The sequence below is a fragment of the Trichomycterus rosablanca genome, chromosome 4 (assembly GCF_030014385.1).
Source record: "Trichomycterus rosablanca isolate fTriRos1 chromosome 4, fTriRos1.hap1, whole genome shotgun sequence".
NCBI lineage: Eukaryota > Metazoa > Chordata > Actinopteri > Siluriformes > Trichomycteridae > Trichomycterus > Trichomycterus rosablanca.
In genome coordinates, this window is record NC_085991.1 from 50979196 (window position 1) to 51000161 (window position 20966).

The 20966-nt window shown below is 44.8% G+C and overlaps 1 protein-coding gene across 1 annotated transcript; it reads left to right on the plus strand.

Moving 5' to 3' along the window:
- Positions 1 to 6335: 6335 nt before the first annotated feature.
- LOC134312472 (calponin homology domain-containing protein DDB_G0272472-like) lies at positions 6336 to 8541 on the plus strand. The gene is made up of 3 exons (XM_062994450.1): positions 6336 to 7926; positions 8014 to 8169; positions 8284 to 8541. Exons 1-3 carry the CDS (start codon positions 6351 to 6353, stop codon positions 8433 to 8435), a joined length of 1884 nt encoding a protein of 627 aa, XP_062850520.1. The 5' UTR covers positions 6336 to 6350; the 3' UTR covers positions 8436 to 8541.
- The last annotated feature ends 12425 nt before the right edge of the window (positions 8542 to 20966 follow it).

Sequence of the window (20966 nt, forward strand, 5' to 3'; positions counted from 1 at the left end):
CAATGAGCCTTGGTCGCCCATGACCCGGTCGCCGGTTTACCATTGTTTCCTCCTTGGAGCACTTTTGATAGATACTGACCACTGCAGACCTGGATTATATACAGTCACAACTGTAAATCGCTTGGATTAAAGTGTCTGAATGCTGTAAATCTACATTTGTGTGATAAAACATTTTAAATATGTAAAATAGATGATTTTTCTCTCGTGGTATCAGACTGTAAGATGTTCGTTCTTGCATGTTGATGGACGTCATGCCGGGCTGGAGTAAATTTAAACTTTGAGTAAAAGAGCACAAAGCATCAGAGAAACTTTAAAATCATTTTCTGAAAGCGCATCATGTGATGTTCACACGTCGTATTCATTCATACAAGGGTACAAACACGTCTAGATAAAAGCTCAACTAAATTTGTCCCTTGACGCTGAAGCAGAGCGTCGATCCTTCACATCCATCACACCCCTCACCTTCATCGTGTCTTATTTTAAACATTTATGTGCTGTGATAAAAATCCTCTGTCATTACTGAGTTTTGTTTTTATTTTGCTTTTATTTTACTCAGATTTCATCATTATTTTATTTCTGACTTTAAGACCTGAATGAATAACAATTCCCTCATGATCTTTTAAATATAATTTTATGTCAAAGTTAGATATTTTTACAAAAGAAAAACAGAAGAAAAAGACTAAAAAGTAAACACAATAACATAGATTCAATTGCTGTTGTACGGCCAGAAGTGTTTGGACAACCATGTGATAGACATTCCATGTGAAAACCACTTGATATAAATCAGTTTCACTCCTGCAGTCAAGATGGACAGATGGACCAACAGACAGACAGAGAAATAGATAATTATATAGATAGACAGACAGACAGACAGACAATTATTAAATAATTATATAGACAGACAGACATATACTATAATTATAGACAGACAGACAGACAGATAGACAGACAGACGGATAGATAGACAGACAGACAGATAATTATTAAATAATTATATAGATAGACAAACAGACATACTCTATTTATAGACAGACAGACATATGATAGATAGATAGACAGACAGACAGACAGATATATAGATAAATAGGTAGGTAGACAGACATACAGACAGATATACAGCAAGATACTATAATAATAGACAGACAGATCAACAGACAGACAGACAGATAGATAGATAGGTAGGTAGATAGATAGATAGATAGAAAATAATGTTAGACAGATAGATAGATAGATAGATAGATAGATAGATAGATAGATAGATAGATAGATAGATAGATAGACAGTCAGACAGACAGACAGACAGACAGATATTATAATTATGAACAGATAGATACACAGACAGATAAGATAACACTTTATTGATCACGAAGGAAATCTCAGACAGACAGACAGACAGATAGACAGAGAGATACTATAATTATAGACAGTCTGACAGATAATAGATAGATAGATAGATAGATAGATAGATAGATAGATAGATAGATAGATAGATAGACGACAGACAGACAGACATATGATAGATAGACAAGGCAGACAGACAGATAGATAGGTAGGTAGACAGACAGACAGATAGACAGCAAGATACTATAATAATAGACAGACAGATCAACAGACAGATAGATAGATAGATAGATAGATAGATAGATAGATAGATAGATAGATAGATAGATAGATAGATAGACAGACAGACAGACAGACAGACAGACAGGCAGGCAGGCAGGCAGGCAGGCAGGCAGGCAGGCAGACAGACAGACAGACAGATAGATATTATAATTATGGTTCTGGGAAAAAACAAACCTGAGAAGAAAGTAAAGAAGAGAAAATGGTGGCAGAGATGCCAGAAGGTAGCGATGCAGGACGTGGAGGGTGAGAAGGGAAATGAGGTGATGGTAGAGAGGGAGAGTGAAGGATTGGAGAACCAGGTAACACATGTGGAAGAGAAGATGGTTCTGGAGAACCAAACAGAAAAACTGGAAGAGCAGGTGGTTCTGGAGAACCAAATACAGAACCTGGAGAAGCAGGTTGCTCAGGAGAGTCAGATGGATAAATTGGATGAGCAGGCAGTTCTTGAGGACCAGAAGCTGGTAAAGAAGATAGTTCTGGTTATAGAGATAGTGATGAAGGAGGTAGAGGTGCAGGTGGCTCCACTGTACCCCATGCCAAATTTAGAGAATAAAATGGTCCTCAAAAACCAGGCACAAAGGCTGGAGAAGCAGGTGGTCCTGCTGGACCCAATGCCAAATTTAGAGGATAATATGGTCGTCAAAAACCAGGCACAAAGGCTGGAGAAGCAGGTGGTCCTGCTGGACCCAATGCCAAATTTAGAGGATAAAATGGTCGTCAAAAACCAGGCACAACGGCTGGAGAAGCAGGTGGTTCTGATGGACCCCATGCCAAACTTAAAGGAGAAAATGGTCCTCAAAAACCAGGCACAAACAGACAGATATATAGATAAATAGGTAGGTAGACAGACATACAGACAGATATACAGCAAGATACTATAATAATAGACAGACAGATCAACAGACAGACAGATAGATAGATAGGTAGGTAGATAGATAGATAGAAAATAATGTTAGACAGATAGATAGATAGATAGATAGATAGATAGATAGATAGATAGATAGATAGATAGATAGATAGATAGACAGACAGACAGATATTATAATTATGAACAGATAGATACACAGACAGATAAGATAACACTTTATTGATCCCGAAGGAAATCTCAGACAGACAGACAGACAGATAGACAGAGAGATACTATAATTATAGACAGTCTGACAGATAATAGATAGATAGATAGATAGATAGATAGATAGATAGATAGATAGACGACAGACAGACAGACATATGATAGATAGACAAGGCAGACAGACAGATAGATAGGTAGGTAGACAGACAGACAGATAGACAGCAAGATACTATAATAATAGACAGACAGATCAACAGACAGATAGATAGATAGATAGATAGATAGATAGATAGATAGATAGATAGACAGACAGACAGACAGACAGACAGGCAGGCAGACAGACAGACAGACAGACAGATAGATATTATAATTATGGACAGATAGATACACAAACAGATGAAATAAGATAACACTTTATTGATCCCGAAGGAAATCTCAGACAGACAGACAAACAGAGAGATACTATAATTATAGACAGACAGACAGATAATAGATAGATAGATAGATAGATAGATAGATAGATAGATAGATAGATAGATAGATAGATAGATAGATAGATAGATAGATAGATAATTATTAAATAATTATATAGACAAACAGACATGATAGACAGACAGACATTCACACAGATAGACAGCATGATACTATAATAATAGACAGACAGATCAGCAGACAGACAGACAGACGGATAGATAGATAGATAGATAGATAGATAGATAGATAGATAGATAGATAGATAGACAGACAGACAGACAGACAGACAGACAGATAATTATTAAATAATTATATAGACAGACATATACTATAATTATAGACAAATAGATAAATAGATAGATATACTATAATGCTAGACCGACAGATAGACAGACAGACAGATTGACAGACAGACAGATGGACAGACAGACAGATATATAGACTTTATTATCATTGTAGTTATACATTAAAACTTTGGTGGCTCTAGGACCCAACAGTGGCTGCATGGCAGAGCTGGGATTCGAACCCCCAACCTTTCGATTGATAGGGCCTGAAGCTCCTCCCACTGTCCCACTCTACACTAGAGGTTAATGATGCTGAGAGCAGCAGTGATGATGATCAGCACCACTCTCAGCTACATGCACACATTGTGACATCATCATGATGACATCACCACACTCCACACCTCTGGTATAAATTGCTGCGTTTCATGTGTTTGTGCTCAATTGATCTGAGACGCCGAGACAGTAAGCAGCATGAACATGTTCTCCTGTCGGACTGTTCCATCTGACGAAGACGAGCCGCACAGGCGGGTAAACGAACCGGAGAAGAAGGTAAAGAAGAGAAAATGGTGGCAGAGACGCCAGAAGGTAGAGATGCAGGACGTGGAGGGTGAGAAGGGAAACGGGGTAAAGGGTGAAGAGATGGGGCAAGGAGTGGGGCAGAAGGTATTAGAGGACCAGGCAGACCAAATACCAAAGATGGAGAAGCAGGTGGTTCTGGGAAAAAACAAACCTGAGAAGAAAGTAAAGAAGAGAAAATGGTGGCAGAGATGCCAGAAGGTAGCGATGCAGGACGTGGAGGGTGAGAAGGGAAATGAGGTGATGGTAGAGAGGGAGAGTGAAGGATTGGAGAACCAGGTAACACATGTGGAAGAGAAGATGGTTCTGGAGAACCAAACAGAAAAACTGGAAGAGCAGGTGGTTCTGGAGAACCAAATACAGAACCTGGAGAAGCAGGTTGCTCAGGAGAGTCAGATGGATAAATTGGATGAGCAGGCAGTTCTTGAGGACCAGAAGCTGGTAAAGAAGATAGTTCTGGTTATAGAGATAGTGATGAAGGAGGTAGAGGTGCAGGTGGCTCCACTGTACCCCATGCCAAATTTAGAGAATAAAATGGTCCTCAAAAACCAGGCACAAAGGCTGGAGAAGCAGGTGGTCCTGCTGGACCCAATGCCAAATTTAGAGGATAATATGGTCGTCAAAAACCAGGCACAAAGGCTGGAGAAGCAGGTGGTCCTGCTGGACCCAATGCCAAATTTAGAGGATAAAATGGTCGTCAAAAACCAGGCACAACGGCTGGAGAAGCAGGTGGTTCTGATGGACCCCATGCCAAACTTAAAGGAGAAAATGGTCCTCAAAAACCAGGCACAAACAGACAGATATATAGATAAATAGGTAGGTAGACAGACATACAGACAGATATACAGCAAGATACTATAATAATAGACAGACAGATCAACAGACAGACAGATAGATAGATAGGTAGGTAGATAGATAGATAGAAAATAATGTTAGACAGATAGATAGATAGATAGATAGATAGATAGATAGATAGATAGATAGATAGATAGATAGATAGATAGATAGATAGATAGATAGATAGATAGATAGACAGACAGACAGATATTATAATTATGAACAGATAGATACACAGACAGATAAGATAACACTTTATTGATCCCGAAGGAAATCTCAGACAGACAGACAGACAGACAGATAGACAGAGAGATACTATAATTATAGACAGTCTGACAGATAATAGATAGATAGATAGATAGATAGATAGATAGATAGATAGATAGATAGATAGATAGATAGACGACAGACAGACAGACATATGATAGATAGACAAGGCAGACAGACAGATAGATAGGTAGGTAGACAGACAGACAGATAGACAGCAAGATACTATAATAATAGACAGACAGATCAACAGACAGATAGATAGATAGATAGATAGATAGATAGATAGATAGATAGATAGATAGATAGATAGACAGACAGACAGACAGACAGACAGGCAGGCAGGCAGACAGACAGACAGACAGATAGATATTATAATTATGGACAGATAGATACACAAACAGATGAAATAAGATAACACTTTATTGATCCCGAAGGAAATCTCAGACAGACAGACAAACAGAGAGATACTATAATTATAGACAGACAGACAGATAATAGATAGATAGATAGATAGATAGATAGATAGATAGATAGATAGATAGATAGATAGATAGATAGATAGATAGATAGATAGATAATTATTAAATAATTATATAGACAAACAGACATGATAGACAGACAGACATTCACACAGATAGACAGCATGATACTATAATAATAGACAGACAGATCAGCAGACAGACAGACAGACGGATAGATAGATAGATAGATAGATAGATAGATAGACAGACAGACAGACAGACAGACAGACAGATAATTATTAAATAATTATATAGACAGACATATACTATAATTATAGACAAATAGATAAATAGATAGATATACTATAATGCTAGACCGACAGATAGACAGACAGACAGATTGACAGACAGACAGATGGACAGACAGACAGATATATAGACTTTATTATCATTGTAGTTATACATTAAAACTTTGGTGGCTCTAGGACCCAACAGTGGCTGCATGGCAGAGCTGGGATTCGAACCCCCAACCTTTCGATTGATAGGGCCTGAAGCTCCTCCCACTGTCCCACTCTACACTAGAGGTTAATGATGCTGAGAGCAGCAGTGATGATGATCAGCACCACTCTCAGCTACATGCACACATTGTGACATCATCATGATGACATCACCACACTCCACACCTCTGGTATAAATTGCTGCGTTTCATGTGTTTGTGCTCAATTGATCTGAGACGCCGAGACAGTAAGCAGCATGAACATGTTCTCCTGTCGGACTGTTCCATCTGACGAAGACGAGCCGCACAGGCGGGTAAACGAACCGGAGAAGAAGGTAAAGAAGAGAAAATGGTGGCAGAGACGCCAGAAGGTAGAGATGCAGGACGTGGAGGGTGAGAAGGGAAACGGGGTAAAGGGTGAAGAGATGGGGCAAGGAGTGGGGCAGAAGGTATTAGAGGACCAGGCAGACCAAATACCAAAGATGGAGAAGCAGGTGGTTCTGGGAAAAAACAAACCTGAGAAGAAAGTAAAGAAGAGAAAATGGTGGCAGAGATGCCAGAAGGTAGCGATGCAGGACGTGGAGGGTGAGAAGGGAAATGAGGTGATGGTAGAGAGGGAGAGTGAAGGATTGGAGAACCAGGTAACACATGTGGAAGAGCAGATGGTTCTGGAGAACCAAACAGAAAAACTGGAAGAGCAGGTGGTTCTGGAGAACCAAATACAGAACCTGGAGAAGCAGGTTGCTCAGGAGAGTCAGATGGATAAATTGGATGAGCAGGCAGTTCTTGAGGACCAGAAGCTGGTAAAGAAGATAGTTCTGGTTATAGAGATAGTGATGAAGGAGGTAGAGGTGCAGGTGGCTCCACTGTACCCCATGCCAAATTTAGAGAATAAAATGGTCCTCAAAAACCAGGCACAAAGGCTGGAGAAGCAGGTGGTCCTGCTGGACCCAATGCCAAATTTAGAGGATAATATGGTCGTCAAAAACCAGGCACAAAGGCTGGAGAAGCAGGTGGTCCTGCTGGACCCAATGCCAAATTTAGAGGATAAAATGGTCGTCAAAAACCAGGCACAACGGCTGGAGAAGCAGGTGGTTCTGATGGACCCCATGGCAAATTTAGAGAAGAAAATGGTCCTCAAAAACCAGGCACAAAGACTGAAGATGCAGGTGATTCTGATGGACCCCATGCCAAACTTAAATGAGAAAATGGTCCTCAAAAACCAGGCACAAAGACTGAAGATGCAGGTGATTCTGATGGACCCCATGCCAAACTTAGAGGAGAAAATGGTCCTCAAAAACCAGCTACAAATGCTGGAGAAGCAGGTGGTTCTGATGGACCAGGTGAAGCATGTGGAGGAACGGGTGGTTCTTCAGAACCACATGCAAAACTTGGAGGTTCAGGCAGTTCAGACAATCCCAATGAAGATGCATGAGAAGCAGGTGGTTTGTAGAAACCAAATGCAGAACCAGGTGGTTCTCATGGTGGAACGGGACCGGCTGGTAGGTATGGGTGATTGGATGAACAAAATGGTGAAGCATCTGAGTAAGAACATGGTTTTGATGGTTGGGACTGATAAACCTGAGAGCGATCTGATGGACCAGTCAGGGACTTTGGAGCAGGTGGGTTTACAGGACCAGAGAGATAATCTGGAAGCACAGATGGTTCTGAGGAACCAAAAGAATGAATCAAACAAGTGGGTGGTTCTAGTCGTGGATAGAAAGAAACTGGATGACATGGATGAAGCACCTGAGAAACAGTGGACAGAATTGCGGGATCCAGCAGCTTTGGAGCTCCTGGAGGAGCAGAACCTGGATAGAGGATGCACTGAAGGTACGTTTGAAGGATTTTATAGATGAATGGTGGTGAGCTGATGAAGGTGAACATTACAAACTGAATCACGTTTCATTTCTCCATCAGATCCACTGCAGTCTGTCATTCTGAAGAACATCTCCAAGGTGGCTTTAAAAAAATCGGACCTCGAGCAGCCGCAGGACTACGTCCTAGTTCCTCCCATCGTTGAAGCCCAACCTGGAGAGTCCGGGGCTCTGATGGAGACCGCGTGTGAAGATGAAGGTCTGGTTTCAATTCAGAAATACACGTTATACACGCTAGGTGGAGTAACGCTGGAGTTTCCTGTAACACGTGTGTGTGTGTGTGTGTGTGTGTCGTCTCTGTGTTGCTGTGTAGGCGTGTCCGAAGTTGAGGAGAACCAGCCTGAGAACCACACGCCCAGTACCGGCTACAAGATCCTCAAAGGGTTTGTCATCGGCGCTGCTGTCGTGTTGACGGTCATCATGGCTTCCCGTCGACTGCCCTCGATCTTCAGGCTCCGAATCTGATCCGCATCCGGAGAACGTGGGGCGGCGCGAATCACCCAATCACACGCCGGCCACCAAAAAGCAACTTTTCCAAAAGCAAAATAAAAATAAAAATAAATAAAATGCATTCATGGACGTGTTGGTTTGATTTTGTGCACGCTGAGAAAGAATTCCATTCCACTGGGGAACACAAGGGCGGCGCTCACGGACCCGGTGGAATGAAATCCAGCAATCGTGCTTCAATGGACAGATTACACATTACAGGTAGTTGTAGCACTTGATTCATCATATCAGGTCAGTTTCTTCCATCGCTCTGTGGTCCAGTTCCGATGCTCACGTGCCCATTGGTGGAGCTTTTGGTGGTGGACAGGGGTCAGCATGGGCACCCTGACTGGTCTGCCGCCAGGGCTGGACTGGGAACAAAATTCAGCCCTGGACTATTGGACTGGATCACGCCACACATATCACCCCCTAATCAAATGTTAGATGATTGATATTAATAGTTTTCATCTATCTTATCTAATGTTATTAACTCACTATAATAAAAATTAAAATAATAAAAAAATAACTACAAACAAATATATATATACAGTGCGGTCAAAAAGTATTTAGTCAGCCACTGATTGTGCAAGTTCTTCTACTTAGAAAGATGAGAGAGGTCTGTAATTTTCATCATAGGTACACTTCAACTATGAGAGACAAAATGAGAAAAAAAAAAAATCCAGGAAATCACATTGTACGATTTTTAAAGATTTATTTGTAAATTATGGTGGAAAATAAGTATTTGGTCAATAACAAACAAGCAAGATTTCTGGCTCTCACAGACCTGTAACTTCTTCTTTAAGAAGCTCTTCTGTCCTCCACTCGTTACCTGTATTAATGGCACCTGTTTGACCTCGTTATTATAACGAGGTCTGTGGTAGCTGGTGAACGTGCCCCGGGTTCCCAGCGAAACAGACGTTACAGAGCTCAGCAAACAAAGGGTCCTTATACCAGACCTCCCAATTAGTGCTGATCACCCACAGCTGTGGGGCTGGCTATTTAAGCCAGCTCTACACAGCAGTGGGTGTCGCACCTTTGTTTGTTTTGTGGTCTCTTGTGGCAGCTCGTCCACACTGTTGTTTAGCTATAGGTGGTAGCCCTGGTGGCGCTAGGCCATTAGGGTAAGTAAAACCGCAAGGTTTGAGGTATGAGGGTTTTCTTTCGTCCTCTTAGAAATAGTGTGGTGCGACGCCGCGCAGTCCTCGAACTGCTGTTTGTTTCAGCGCTAGCTTTAGCTTAGCGGTCTCACTCAGTGCTCTAGTAGCGCTGGTTATATCCTAGGCATCAGTGCCTTCAGTCAAACAGAACATTGGATTCTCCAACCGCTGGGTGGCGACTCCGGAAAGTACTCGGTAGTCACGCCAACATCCCCGGTTCGAATCCACACTCTCTACAGCTGCCCAGCTCTCGTGCAGTTGCTGGGCAGACTCCTTATCGCTGTCTCTTTAAAACGCTAACATTAGCATTAGCGGCTTTCACTCCGCGCTGTTTTAGCGTTGGTGGTAATTTCGGCATCAGTGCCTTTAGTTAAACGGAACATTGGATTCTGTAACCGCTGGGTGGCAACTCCGGAAAGTAATCGGCAGTCACGCCAGCATCCCCGGTTCGAATCCACGCCTTACCGTTGTGTAACCTTTCTCTTTTGTTTTTCTCCTTTTCAGATCGGTGTTTGTCAGCTTCCGTCGGAGTTTCCGATTGGGTTTTGTTTTATTTTATGTTAGCTGTTTACCTTTTCTGTTGTCCTTATTAATTAAATAAAATATCTTTTTATAATTTTACTTCTGCATTTGTGTCCCTTTCTTCCCACGTGACAGAAAGGTGCGACCATACCATGGACGCAGCAGAAGTTCCACCCCTTACGGACGTTCTACGTCATCAAGGGGTAGCGTTAGGCAGGCACGAGGTGGCCCTAAACGAGTTGGCGCAGCGGGTAGCTGCGCTCACCCTGCAGTCGCCAATTCTTAGGTCCGCTCCTGAACCCCCTGCCCACTCTCCTACCCACTCCGGAGGGTGCGGAAACCGCGACACCCCTATTTCGCCTCCCGAAAGGTATTCGGGAGAGGCTAAGAGGTGCCGTGGCTTCCTCCTCCAGTGTGCCCTTGCGTTTGAGCTGCAACCCTCTCGCTACCCTACGGAGCGATCGAAGGTTGCATACATAATTTCCCTGCTGACTGGCCGAGCTTTAGAATGGGCTACTGCCCTCTGGGAGCAAAATGCTCCAGAATGCTCTTCGGAAAGCTCCTTTAAGGAAGCTATAAAGGAGACCTTTTTTCACCCTTCGGGTGGCCGTGAGGTAGGCCCTCGTCTACTCGAGCTTACCCAAGGTGCTCGGTCAGTAGCCGATTATGTAATCGAGTTTCGAACGCTCGCGGCTGAGTGTGGTTGGGACGAGGGGGCCCTTACTGCCATATTCCATCGTGGTTTGTCTGGTAAGGTGAAGGACGAGCTAGCCACCAGGGACCCTCCTACCACTCTTAAGGACTTCTATGTCCTGGCCAACGCCATAGACACCCGCCTTCGCCAGCGAGCCCGGGAACGGGGCACCTGTTCCCCGTTCACCCGCTCGCAGGTCTCTCCCAATTCTCCTCCGCCTGTCCTGGATCCTGAGCCCATGCAGTTGGGGTCAGCTCGCGCTGGTGCCCCAACGGCTTCGGGTCCGTCTGCCAGACCCCGGCAGCCGTTAAACTAGCAGGCCGCTCTCGAGCTAGGGACTCGGGAGTGAGCCGAACTACCATCCCTGCCCAAGGACTATTTCTGCAGGCCCGGTTGCTTTGGGGTCTGGGAGACACAGACCTTCGGGTCTGTGTGGATTCAGGCGCGGTGGAGAGTTTCATAGACATCAACCTGGTACACAGGCTGGGGATTGAGGTCCAACCGCTAACAACTCCAGTGTCGGTCCATGCTGTGGATGGCCGACCTGTAGCGGGCAGCCCGATAACCCACCAGACGCGACCTCTCACGTTGCGCCTGGAAAACCACGAGGAACGGATCACCTTTCTTGTGACTCACGTTCCTCACCTCCAGGTGGTTTTGGGGTATTCGTGGCTGCAAAGACACAACCCCCAGATCGACTGGGCCACCGGATCGATCTTTATCTGGGGAACGCAGTGTCGGGACTCGTGCCTACTGCAAGGCGGCGCGAGCCCCGAGCCGTCCGAACCCAAGATGGCGATTCCGGATTTGGCAGCTGTTCCTCCTGTGTACCATGATTTACGGGAGGTTTTTAGCAAGTCCCGGGCGCAGGACTTGCCCCCCCACAGACCGTTCGATTGCGCCATCAACCTTTTGCCCGGCACTACTCCTCCTAGGGGGCGCCTTTTTTCGCTCTCCGGCCTAGAAAAGGTTGCTATGGAGGAGTATGTGCGTGAGGCGCTTAAACAGGGGTTCATCCGTCCTTCTTCCTCCCCAGCTGGGGCAGGGTTCTTTTTTGTGAACAAGAAGGACGGCACCCTGCGCCCCTGTATCGATTATCGCGGTCTGAATGCCATTACGATCAAGGATCGGTACCCGCTGCCGCTGATGGCCACGGCTTTCGAAGCCCTTCAGCGAGCATCGGTTTTTTCAAAGCTCGATCTTCGCAGCGCGTACAATTTGATCCGGATCAGGCAGGGGGATGAGTGGAAGACTGCGTTCATTACGCCCACTGGCCACTATGAGTACTCGGTGATGCCATTTGGGTTAATGAATGCCCCCGCAGTCTTCCAGAGATTTATCAATGAGGTCTTGCGGGAGACTCTTGGTAAATTCGTCTATGTTTACTTAGACGATATTCTTATCTTTAGTCAGTCCATCGACGAGCATATAGGGCATGTCCGACGAGTTCTCCAGCTCTTGCTCGACAACCATCTGTTTGTCAAGCTGGAGAAGTCGGTCTTTCACTCCCCCACGGTCTCGTTTCTGGGGTTTGTAGTGTCCAAGGGCACCCTGCGCATGGACTCGGCTAAAGTATCTGCGGTGGAGAAGTGGCCAACTCCAAGTTCTTTACGCCAACTGCAAAGGTTTTTGGGCTTTGCAAACTTTTTTCGGCGTTTCATTAAGAACTTTAGCTCAGTCGCCGCCCCGTTAACGGACCTCACAGGCAAAGGTCCGTTCCAATGGACGGTGCAGGCCCAGCAAGCTTTCGACAAGCTAAAAACACTCTTGACGACTGCTCCCGTCTTGCAGTTGCCCGACCCAGAGGAACCCTTCGTTGTCGAAGTGGATGCTTCCGAGGTCGGGGCTGGGGCAGTTTTGTCCCAAAGAGTGGGGCCGGGGAAGAAGCTACATCCATGTGCCTTCTTCTCGCACCGCCTGACTCCAGCCGAGCGGAACTACCCGGTTGGAGACAGGGAACTCTTGGCCATTAAGTTGGCGTTAGAGGAGTGGCGACACTGGCTCGAGGGGGCCAAACATCCTTTTCTTGTCTGGACGGATCACAAAAATCTGTCATTCATCCAGCAAGTCAAGAGGATGAACTCCCGTCAGGCCCGGTGGTCCTTATTTTTTGGAAGGTTCAATTTCACACTGTCTTATAGACCGGGGTCCGAAAACGTCAAACCGGACGCTCTGTCTAGACAGTGGGAACCGACCAGGCCGGAGACCGGACCTGATCCCGTGATCCCCTCGACCCAGATAGCGGCCCCAATCACATGGGGCATATCGAAGGTCATTCGGGATGCCCAACGGGCTGAACCCGACCCCGGTGGGGGACCTCCTGACAGACTGTACGTACCTTCATCCGTACGGCGTCAGGTCTTCGAGTGGGCTCATGCTTCCCCATTTGCGGCGCACCCAGGCGTGACTAAGTCCCTGGTCTTGCTGCGCCGAAGATTTTGGTGGCCGGGGATGGAGAATGAGGTACGTGACTTTGTCCGTGCCTGCTCGGTGTGTGCTCTTAACAAGAGTCCCAGAGAGCGCCCCAGGGGCCTTCTTCACCCGTTGCCAATACCGGCTAGACCGTGGTCCCACATTGCCCTGGACTTTGTGACAGGCTTGCCTAAGTCCAGAGGGTTCACGGCGGTATTGGTAATTGTCGACCGGTTTACCAAATCTTGCCTCTTTATCCCACTGCCCAAGCTACCATCCGCCATGGGCACTGCGCAGATCATTCTGAATCATGTGGTGAGAGCACATGGGGTCCCCTCAGACATTGTGTCAGATCGGGGCCCACAGTTTGTGAGCCAGTGCTGGCGGGCCTTTTGCCAAATTATTGGCGCGAAGGCCAGCTTATCCTCCGGTTACCACCCGGAGTCGAATGGGCAGTCGGAGAGGCTTATCCAGGATCTGAGCAAGATGCTCAGGTGCCTGACGGCAGGGAATCCGACCACGTGGTCGGATAAGCTGATGTGGGCAGAGTTTGCTCACAACACCCTGCATCATTCGGCGATCGGCATGTCACCGTTTGAAGCTCAGTTCGGGTACCCTCCTCCGCTCTTTCCTGAGCAAGAGCAGCAGGTAGCGGTCCCGTCTGTACAGCTTCAGGTCCGCCGCTGCCGCGCCGCCTGGCGCAAAGCTAGGCAGGCACTTGTGGCCACCCAGCGCTCTGTGAAGCGCAAAGCTGACCGCAGGCGGCAGCCGGCTCTTACCTTCCGGCCAGGCCAACGAGTACTTGTTTCAACGAGGGATCTCCCCGTTCGAGGTGTTCCACATAAGTTGGCACCCAAGTACATTGGCCCGTTCAAGGTGGTAAGGCGGATTAACCCGGTGACGTATAGGTTGGAGCTTCCTCCCCGCATGAAAGTGCATCCAACCTTCCATGTCTCCCATCTCCGACCATTTATGTGCGGGGGAGTTTTACCCCCTCCCCAACCTCCCGCCCCTCGTATCATCCAGGGTGCCCCTGCCTTCACGGTTCGCCGGTTACTTGACAGCAGGAAGGTTCAGGGTAGTACCCAATACTTGGTGGATTGGGAAGGTTACGGCCCTGAGGAACGTTCATGGGTACCGGCTCGTCAGATCCTGGACCCTGAACTGATCCGCGAGTTCCGACGGAACCGTGCTGCGGGTCTTGGGACCTCAGGAGCTGTCCCTAGAGGAGGGGGTTCTATAACGAGGTCTGTGGTAGCTGGTGAACGTGCCCCGGGTTCCCAGCGAAACAGACGTTACAGAGCTCAGCAAACAAAGGGTCCTTATACCAGACCTCCCAATTAGTGCTGATCACCCACAGCTGTGGGGCTGGCTATTTAAGCCAGCTCTACACAGCAGTGGGTGTCGCACCTTTGTTTGTTTTGTGGTCTCTTGTGGCAGCTCGTCCACACTGTTGTTTAGCTATAGGTGGTAGCCCTGGTGGCGCTAGGCCATTAGGGTAAGTAAAACCGCAAGGTTTGAGGTATGAGGGTTTTCTTTCGTCCTCTTAGAAATAGTGTGGTGCGACGCCGCGCAGTCCTCGAACTGCTGTTTGTTTCAGCGCTAGCTTTAGCTTAGCGGTCTCACTCAGTGCTCTAGTAGCGCTGGTTATATCCTAGGCATCAGTGCCTTCAGTCAAACAGAACATTGGATTCTCCAACCGCTGGGTGGCGACTCCGGAAAGTACTCGGTAGTCACGCCAACATCCCCGGTTCGAATCCACACTCTCTACAGCTGCCCAGCTCTCGTGCAGTTGCTGGGCAGACTCCTTATCGCTGTCTCTTTAAAACGCTAACATTAGCATTAGCGGCTTTCACTCCGCGCTGTTTTAGCGTTGGTGGTAATTTCGGCATCAGTGCCTTTAGTTAAACGGAACATTGGATTCTGTAACCGCTGGGTGGCAACTCCGGAAAGTAATCGGCAGTCACGCCAGCATCCCCGGTTCGAATCCACGCCTTACCGTTGTGTAACCTTTCTCTTTTGTTTTTCTCCTTTTCAGATCGGTGTTTGTCAGCTTCCGTCGGAGTTTCCGATTGGGTTTTGTTTTATTTTATGTTAGCTGTTTACCTTTTCTGTTGTCCTTATTAATTAAATAAAATATCTTTTTATAATTTTACTTCTGCATTTGTGTCCCTTTCTTCCCACGTGACAGTTATCTGTATAAAAGACACCTGTCCACAGCCTCAAACAGTCAGACTCCAAACTCAACCATGGCCAAGACCAAAGAGCTGTTGAAGGACACCAGGAAGAAAATTGTAGACCTGCACCAGGCTGGGAAGAGTGAATCTACAATAGGCAAGCAGGTTGGTGTAAATAAATCAACTGTGGGAACAATTGTAAGAAAATGGAAGACATACAAGACCATTGATAATCTCCCTCGATCCCATGGGGTCAAAATGATCATGAGAACGGTGAGCAAAAATCCCAGAACTACACAGAGGGACCTGATGAATGACCTGCAGAGAGCTTGGACCAAAGTAACAAAGGCTACCATCAGTAACACACTACGCCGAGAGGGACTCACATCCTGCAGTGCCAGGCGTGTCCCCCTGCTTAAGCCAGTACATGTCCAGGCCCGTCTGAAGTTTGCCAGAGAGCATATGGATGATCCAGAAGAGGATTGGGAGAATATCATGTGGTCAGATGAAACCAAAATGGAACTTTTTGGTAAAAACTCAACTCGTCGTGTTTGGAGGAAGAAGAATGCTGAGTTACACACCATACCTACTGTGAAGCATGGGGGTGGAAACATCATGCTTTGGGGCTGTTTTTCTGCAAAGGGGACAGGACGACTGATCCGTGTTAAGGGAAGAATGAACGGGACCATGTATCGTGAGATTTTAAGCCAAAACCTCCTTCCATCAGTGAGAGCATTGAAGATGGAACGTGGCTGGGTCTTCCAGCATGACAATGATCCCAAACACACCGCTCGGGCAACGAAGGAGTGGCTCCGTAAAAAGCATTTCAAGGTCCTGGAGTGGCCTAGCCCGTCTCCAGACCTCAACCCCATAGAAAATTTGTGGAGTCCGTGTTGCCCAGCGACAGCCCCAAAACATCACTGCTCTAGAGGAGATCTGCATGGAGGAATGGGCCAAAATACCAGCTACAGTGTGTGCAAACCTGGTGAAGACTTACAGGAAACGTTTGACCTCTGTCATTGCCAACAAAGGTTATGTTACAAAGTATTGAGTTGAACTTTTGTTATTGACCAAATACTTATTTTCCACCATAATTTACAAATAAATTCTTTAAAAATCCTACAATGTGATTTCCTGAATTTTTTGTTCTCATTTTGTCTCTCATAGTTGAAGTGTACCTATGATGAAAATTACAGACCTCTCTCATCTTTCTAAGTAGGAGAACCTGCACAATCAGTGGCTGACTAAATACTTTTTGGCCCCACTGTATATATACAAGGACGGATTAAAGATAGTCTGGGCCCCTGGGCAAAGAGTTGCCAGCCCCCCCCCCCCCCCCCCCACCCCGCACGCCCCCCCCCCATTCCAAAAACATAAATAAATTAATACATTAAACAACCTGTCAATAACTAACCCTAACACAAGAATCTATTTTATATAAGTTTCTTTCTACTCTTCTTTCTTGCAAAGTCATCCACTAATTCATCAAAATTAAGCTGTCTGACTAAATCTGATTCAATGGCCAGAAGTGACAGTGAGTTCAGGCGGTTTTGGCGCATCCTAATCCTGAGTTCATTCTTAATACGAGCCAGTTTGGAGAATGAACGCTCCCCTTCACAATTTGTGAAGTCTAAGTGCTATGTAGACATTTGGAAAGGTTGACTGTAAATTCAAATTTATCATGGTTTTGAGCATTTTACTAGGACATTTTTCTTTTTCTGTTATGAATGATTTGTATTGTATCAATTCATCTGCCAGGCTCATGTTCAGATCTGAAGGATATGCTGCAGCGAGTGAGTTAGCCTTTAAAGTGAGCTCACTGTTGGACATATTGTCAGGCATGAAAGAACATCAAATAGCTCAGTTAAGTGTGTGTATGCATTCAAACGGTGGTTGAGACAGGACACAAGTTTGTCAATGACAACATTGAAAGTTTCGATCCGAAACTTCTCCTTTCCGTTAAATGCTACACCTGGCTCTGCACTTTCATCAGACATAATTTTGCGCTTCTTTGTACGCTGGAGGTCATGCCTGTACTCTTGGGAGACAGCAGTGGTGACATTTAAAGCTGCCCCTTCAAACACCTCAAAGTTATCTCTCTGTGCTGCCACAAAGTCTCGTAAAGACAAGAGAAGTTGTGTAGCTGTACATATGTCAATATCATGCTTCTGCAGCTGCAGGCTTGTGGCTTGGAACCTCTGTAGTATCCCAGAAGTATGCCATGAAGGCCATCTCCAACGTGTCCAATTTGTCACAGAGTGCAGAGGCTTCACTTCGAGTTACACATTTCCCCTCCATATCTTTAGACATATCATTCAATGCCTCTCTCAGTTGTGCATAATATTTCCAAAGAGCCTTAGTTGACTCAGCTCGTGCGCTCCATCGAGTACCTGACAGTGATTTCAGTGTGAGTTTGATATCAGTATCACGGAAAACCTTTCCCCACCTGTGTGTAGATGATGCACAAAATGTGTACATTGCCTGTACAAAGTCAAAAAAACGTCCAGCTTCTGGGCTACTGTCAACAGCATTGACACCAACTAAATTCAGTGAATGTGCTGCACAGGGGACATAACAAATCAAAGGGTTTCTTTGTTTAAGATGAGCTTGGACTCCATTGTACTTTCCCGACATGTTACTTGCATTATCATATGACTGGCCCCTACAGTTGGATAAGTCAAGGCCCAGATTCTCCACCATAGCAACAACACACTCTGCCAAACTGTCCCCACTATGGTTTTCAATAGGCTCAAAAGCTAGAAAACGCTCAACTACATGTCCGTCATTATTAACAAACCTGAAAATAAAAGTAAGTTGGTCCACATGAGCAAGGTCTGGAGTGGAGTCAACTATAACAGAGAAGTATTTTGATTCTTTGATCTCTCATTAACAATTGCCTGCTTTGTTCTCTGTCCCATCAAATGGATAAATTCTTCACACACTGTCGATGATAAGTAGGACACAGAACCTTTTCCCTTACCTGCAAACCTTTGGAGGTGCTCAGCTAGGAATGGATCAAATTTGGCTAAGAGTTCTATGATGCCCAAAAAATTACCATTGTGGGCTGATCCAATCTCCCCTGAAAGCAAGTCCCCTCTCCCCCAAAAACTGGATGACTGCAACAACTCTTTTCAAAACTTCCCGCCAGTATTGTCTTTCTGCATCAATTTGTTTGACAATATCAGAATCAATTGTTGCTGTGCCTCTGGAGTGATTATATAATGCTAGCATGCAAGCCCTATGCTCCACACTCCCCTCATGCTCACCAAGCCGCTCTGAATGTTTCCAGTCAGAAAATCCATGAACAAAAGTATTGTGCTTTACTGGAAAACAGTTTGCAAGCAAAACAATACACACAGCCAGTTGAAGGAGAGTAAAGTAGCCACTGCCTAGTCACAGTTTGCCCGTTGGGTAGAGAGCAACTGAGTAGAGCATTTGTAAAGCTCCTACTGGTACCCCCAATGCCTCTATCCCTGACTGAGGCTGGGTACTTAGCACTTCTGTTTTGAAATGCAGCTTCTCCTCTACTAACAAGAATCGACTTGGCTTGGTCGGTAATGGTACTGGGCCATAAAGCAGGGTCGTTGACCGTTTCACACCAGGAGTTGGGGTCCTTGCCCTCCTCATTTGAAAAACGACACTCACACGATGCAGCTGGCTGGTCTGATTGTGGGTCTGACACACCTGCAACTTTCCTTTCATGGTCTTTCTGCTGCTGGTCTGTGTTAGCCTGGCAGGGCTGGCATTCCTGCTCTGCACCTGACTGGGTCTGCAAAGGTACATAGTCACTGACAGGTGACACTAAGCCAGTGGTGATCACATCTTCATTGCTAGAACTCTGATCACTGCTAACATTAGCAATACTTGTCTCACTCATATCCAGCGGTTTCTCAAAGAAGTTTGAGATCAAAGGAACGCTTTTCAGGAAATCTGCCTGATTTGCTTCCTTAATCTTTTTTGCTTTTCTTTTTGAGGCACCACTTTTTTGTTTGGGATCCATGTTATTAATGGCAAGTGTTTCTTAAGATGCAAATATAGAAGCTTGTCTTGCAAATTCCTATTCCTATCCAATACTTACTATGTTGTATGTTGAGGAAAAAAATACAATCACAAAATTGTAGAACCAGATACAATATGTAATAAAAAAAAAGGCTGACCTATAACTATTTAGCTATAAATTGTTGTTATTGTAAATGTATTGTATGTATGTACTAATATTATAAAGCTTACACTTCTACTATTATCAATAATGTAATATGCAAATAACAATAAGCTTTTAAAAAAGCTGAGTTTCTAGTTAGCAAAGTTACACTAGCCTTGAAAAAGGCTGTGAACCTTTCAAAGTTTAATATATTATATATAGTAATATAATATTATATCATGTAATATAATATAATATAATATAATATAATATATAAGCCTTTGAAAAGACTATGAAAAGAATGTAACAGAATATATGCAATATAGTATAGTATAATATAATATAAAAATATTTATATATATTATAAAATAATATAATGCAGTATAAAGGGCAATGAGCCTTTAAAAAGGCTGTTGGTTGCGGATCTGGTAATAGCAAGGTAAAAGTTGTAGTAAAAGCACAGAGCAAGTTCGCAAGCTGAACTGTCTGAATGTGAGGAGTTTTGATACTGGCAGGGGGTTTTACATAGATCTTGCATATTCACTTGGAAGTTCTCGCAACACCTGATTGGCTCAGCCCCCATGGGAATTTAGGGCAATGTAACAATTTTTCACCACTGAGTGAGAGAGTGGGGGAGGGGCAGCCACTATCTACTACAAAAAATGCTGTTGTGTGTGTGTGTGCGTGTGTGTGTGTGTGTGTGTGAGAGAGAGGCATGGAGAGGGAGACAGGAAGGTTTTGAGTATATTAAAAATGCTGTGTTAATGATATTAAATCAAGTTTAATTATTGTCGAGACCCCTTCACACTGCCTTGAAACATGTCAAGTCATGTCAAACTGTCATTGAATAGTCATTGAATAGTCATTGAATAACAAGCTGAATAAAATATGTTTTCCAATAAATAATCCTCAAACAAAATATTAGGGTTACACGCATACGCAGCCACAGCTACTACAACAAAACCACTTGCTGTTTCATCATCTGTCACCAAACCAAAATTGTGCTACTCAGTAAAATTAGCTTGCAGTTCTGTTGTATGAAAAGGCACTTTTCCTTTCATGCATTTCTTTAGAGCTAGAGTGACCACTGGTCTCTTTACTGTTGTTTATTAAAGGGGAAACATGAAACTAGTCAAATGGCTTGTTGTTTTCACATAAGTGAAATCACACCCTTGGCCACATTCACTCAATTTAATCGGTGTCAAAGATAGCATTCATCAGACAAATTGCTTGTCTTAAATTTAAATAATTGTAAAATTGCTAAATTAATTTGTATCTCTGCGCTTAAGAGAAATTGAACATAATAATTTTGAAACAATACAAATTCAGAAACATTAAGTAAGGGCCTGAATCGCATATTTGCAACAAAACGTCTGTTATGAAATATGGTAGCTTGCCTGGCAATTT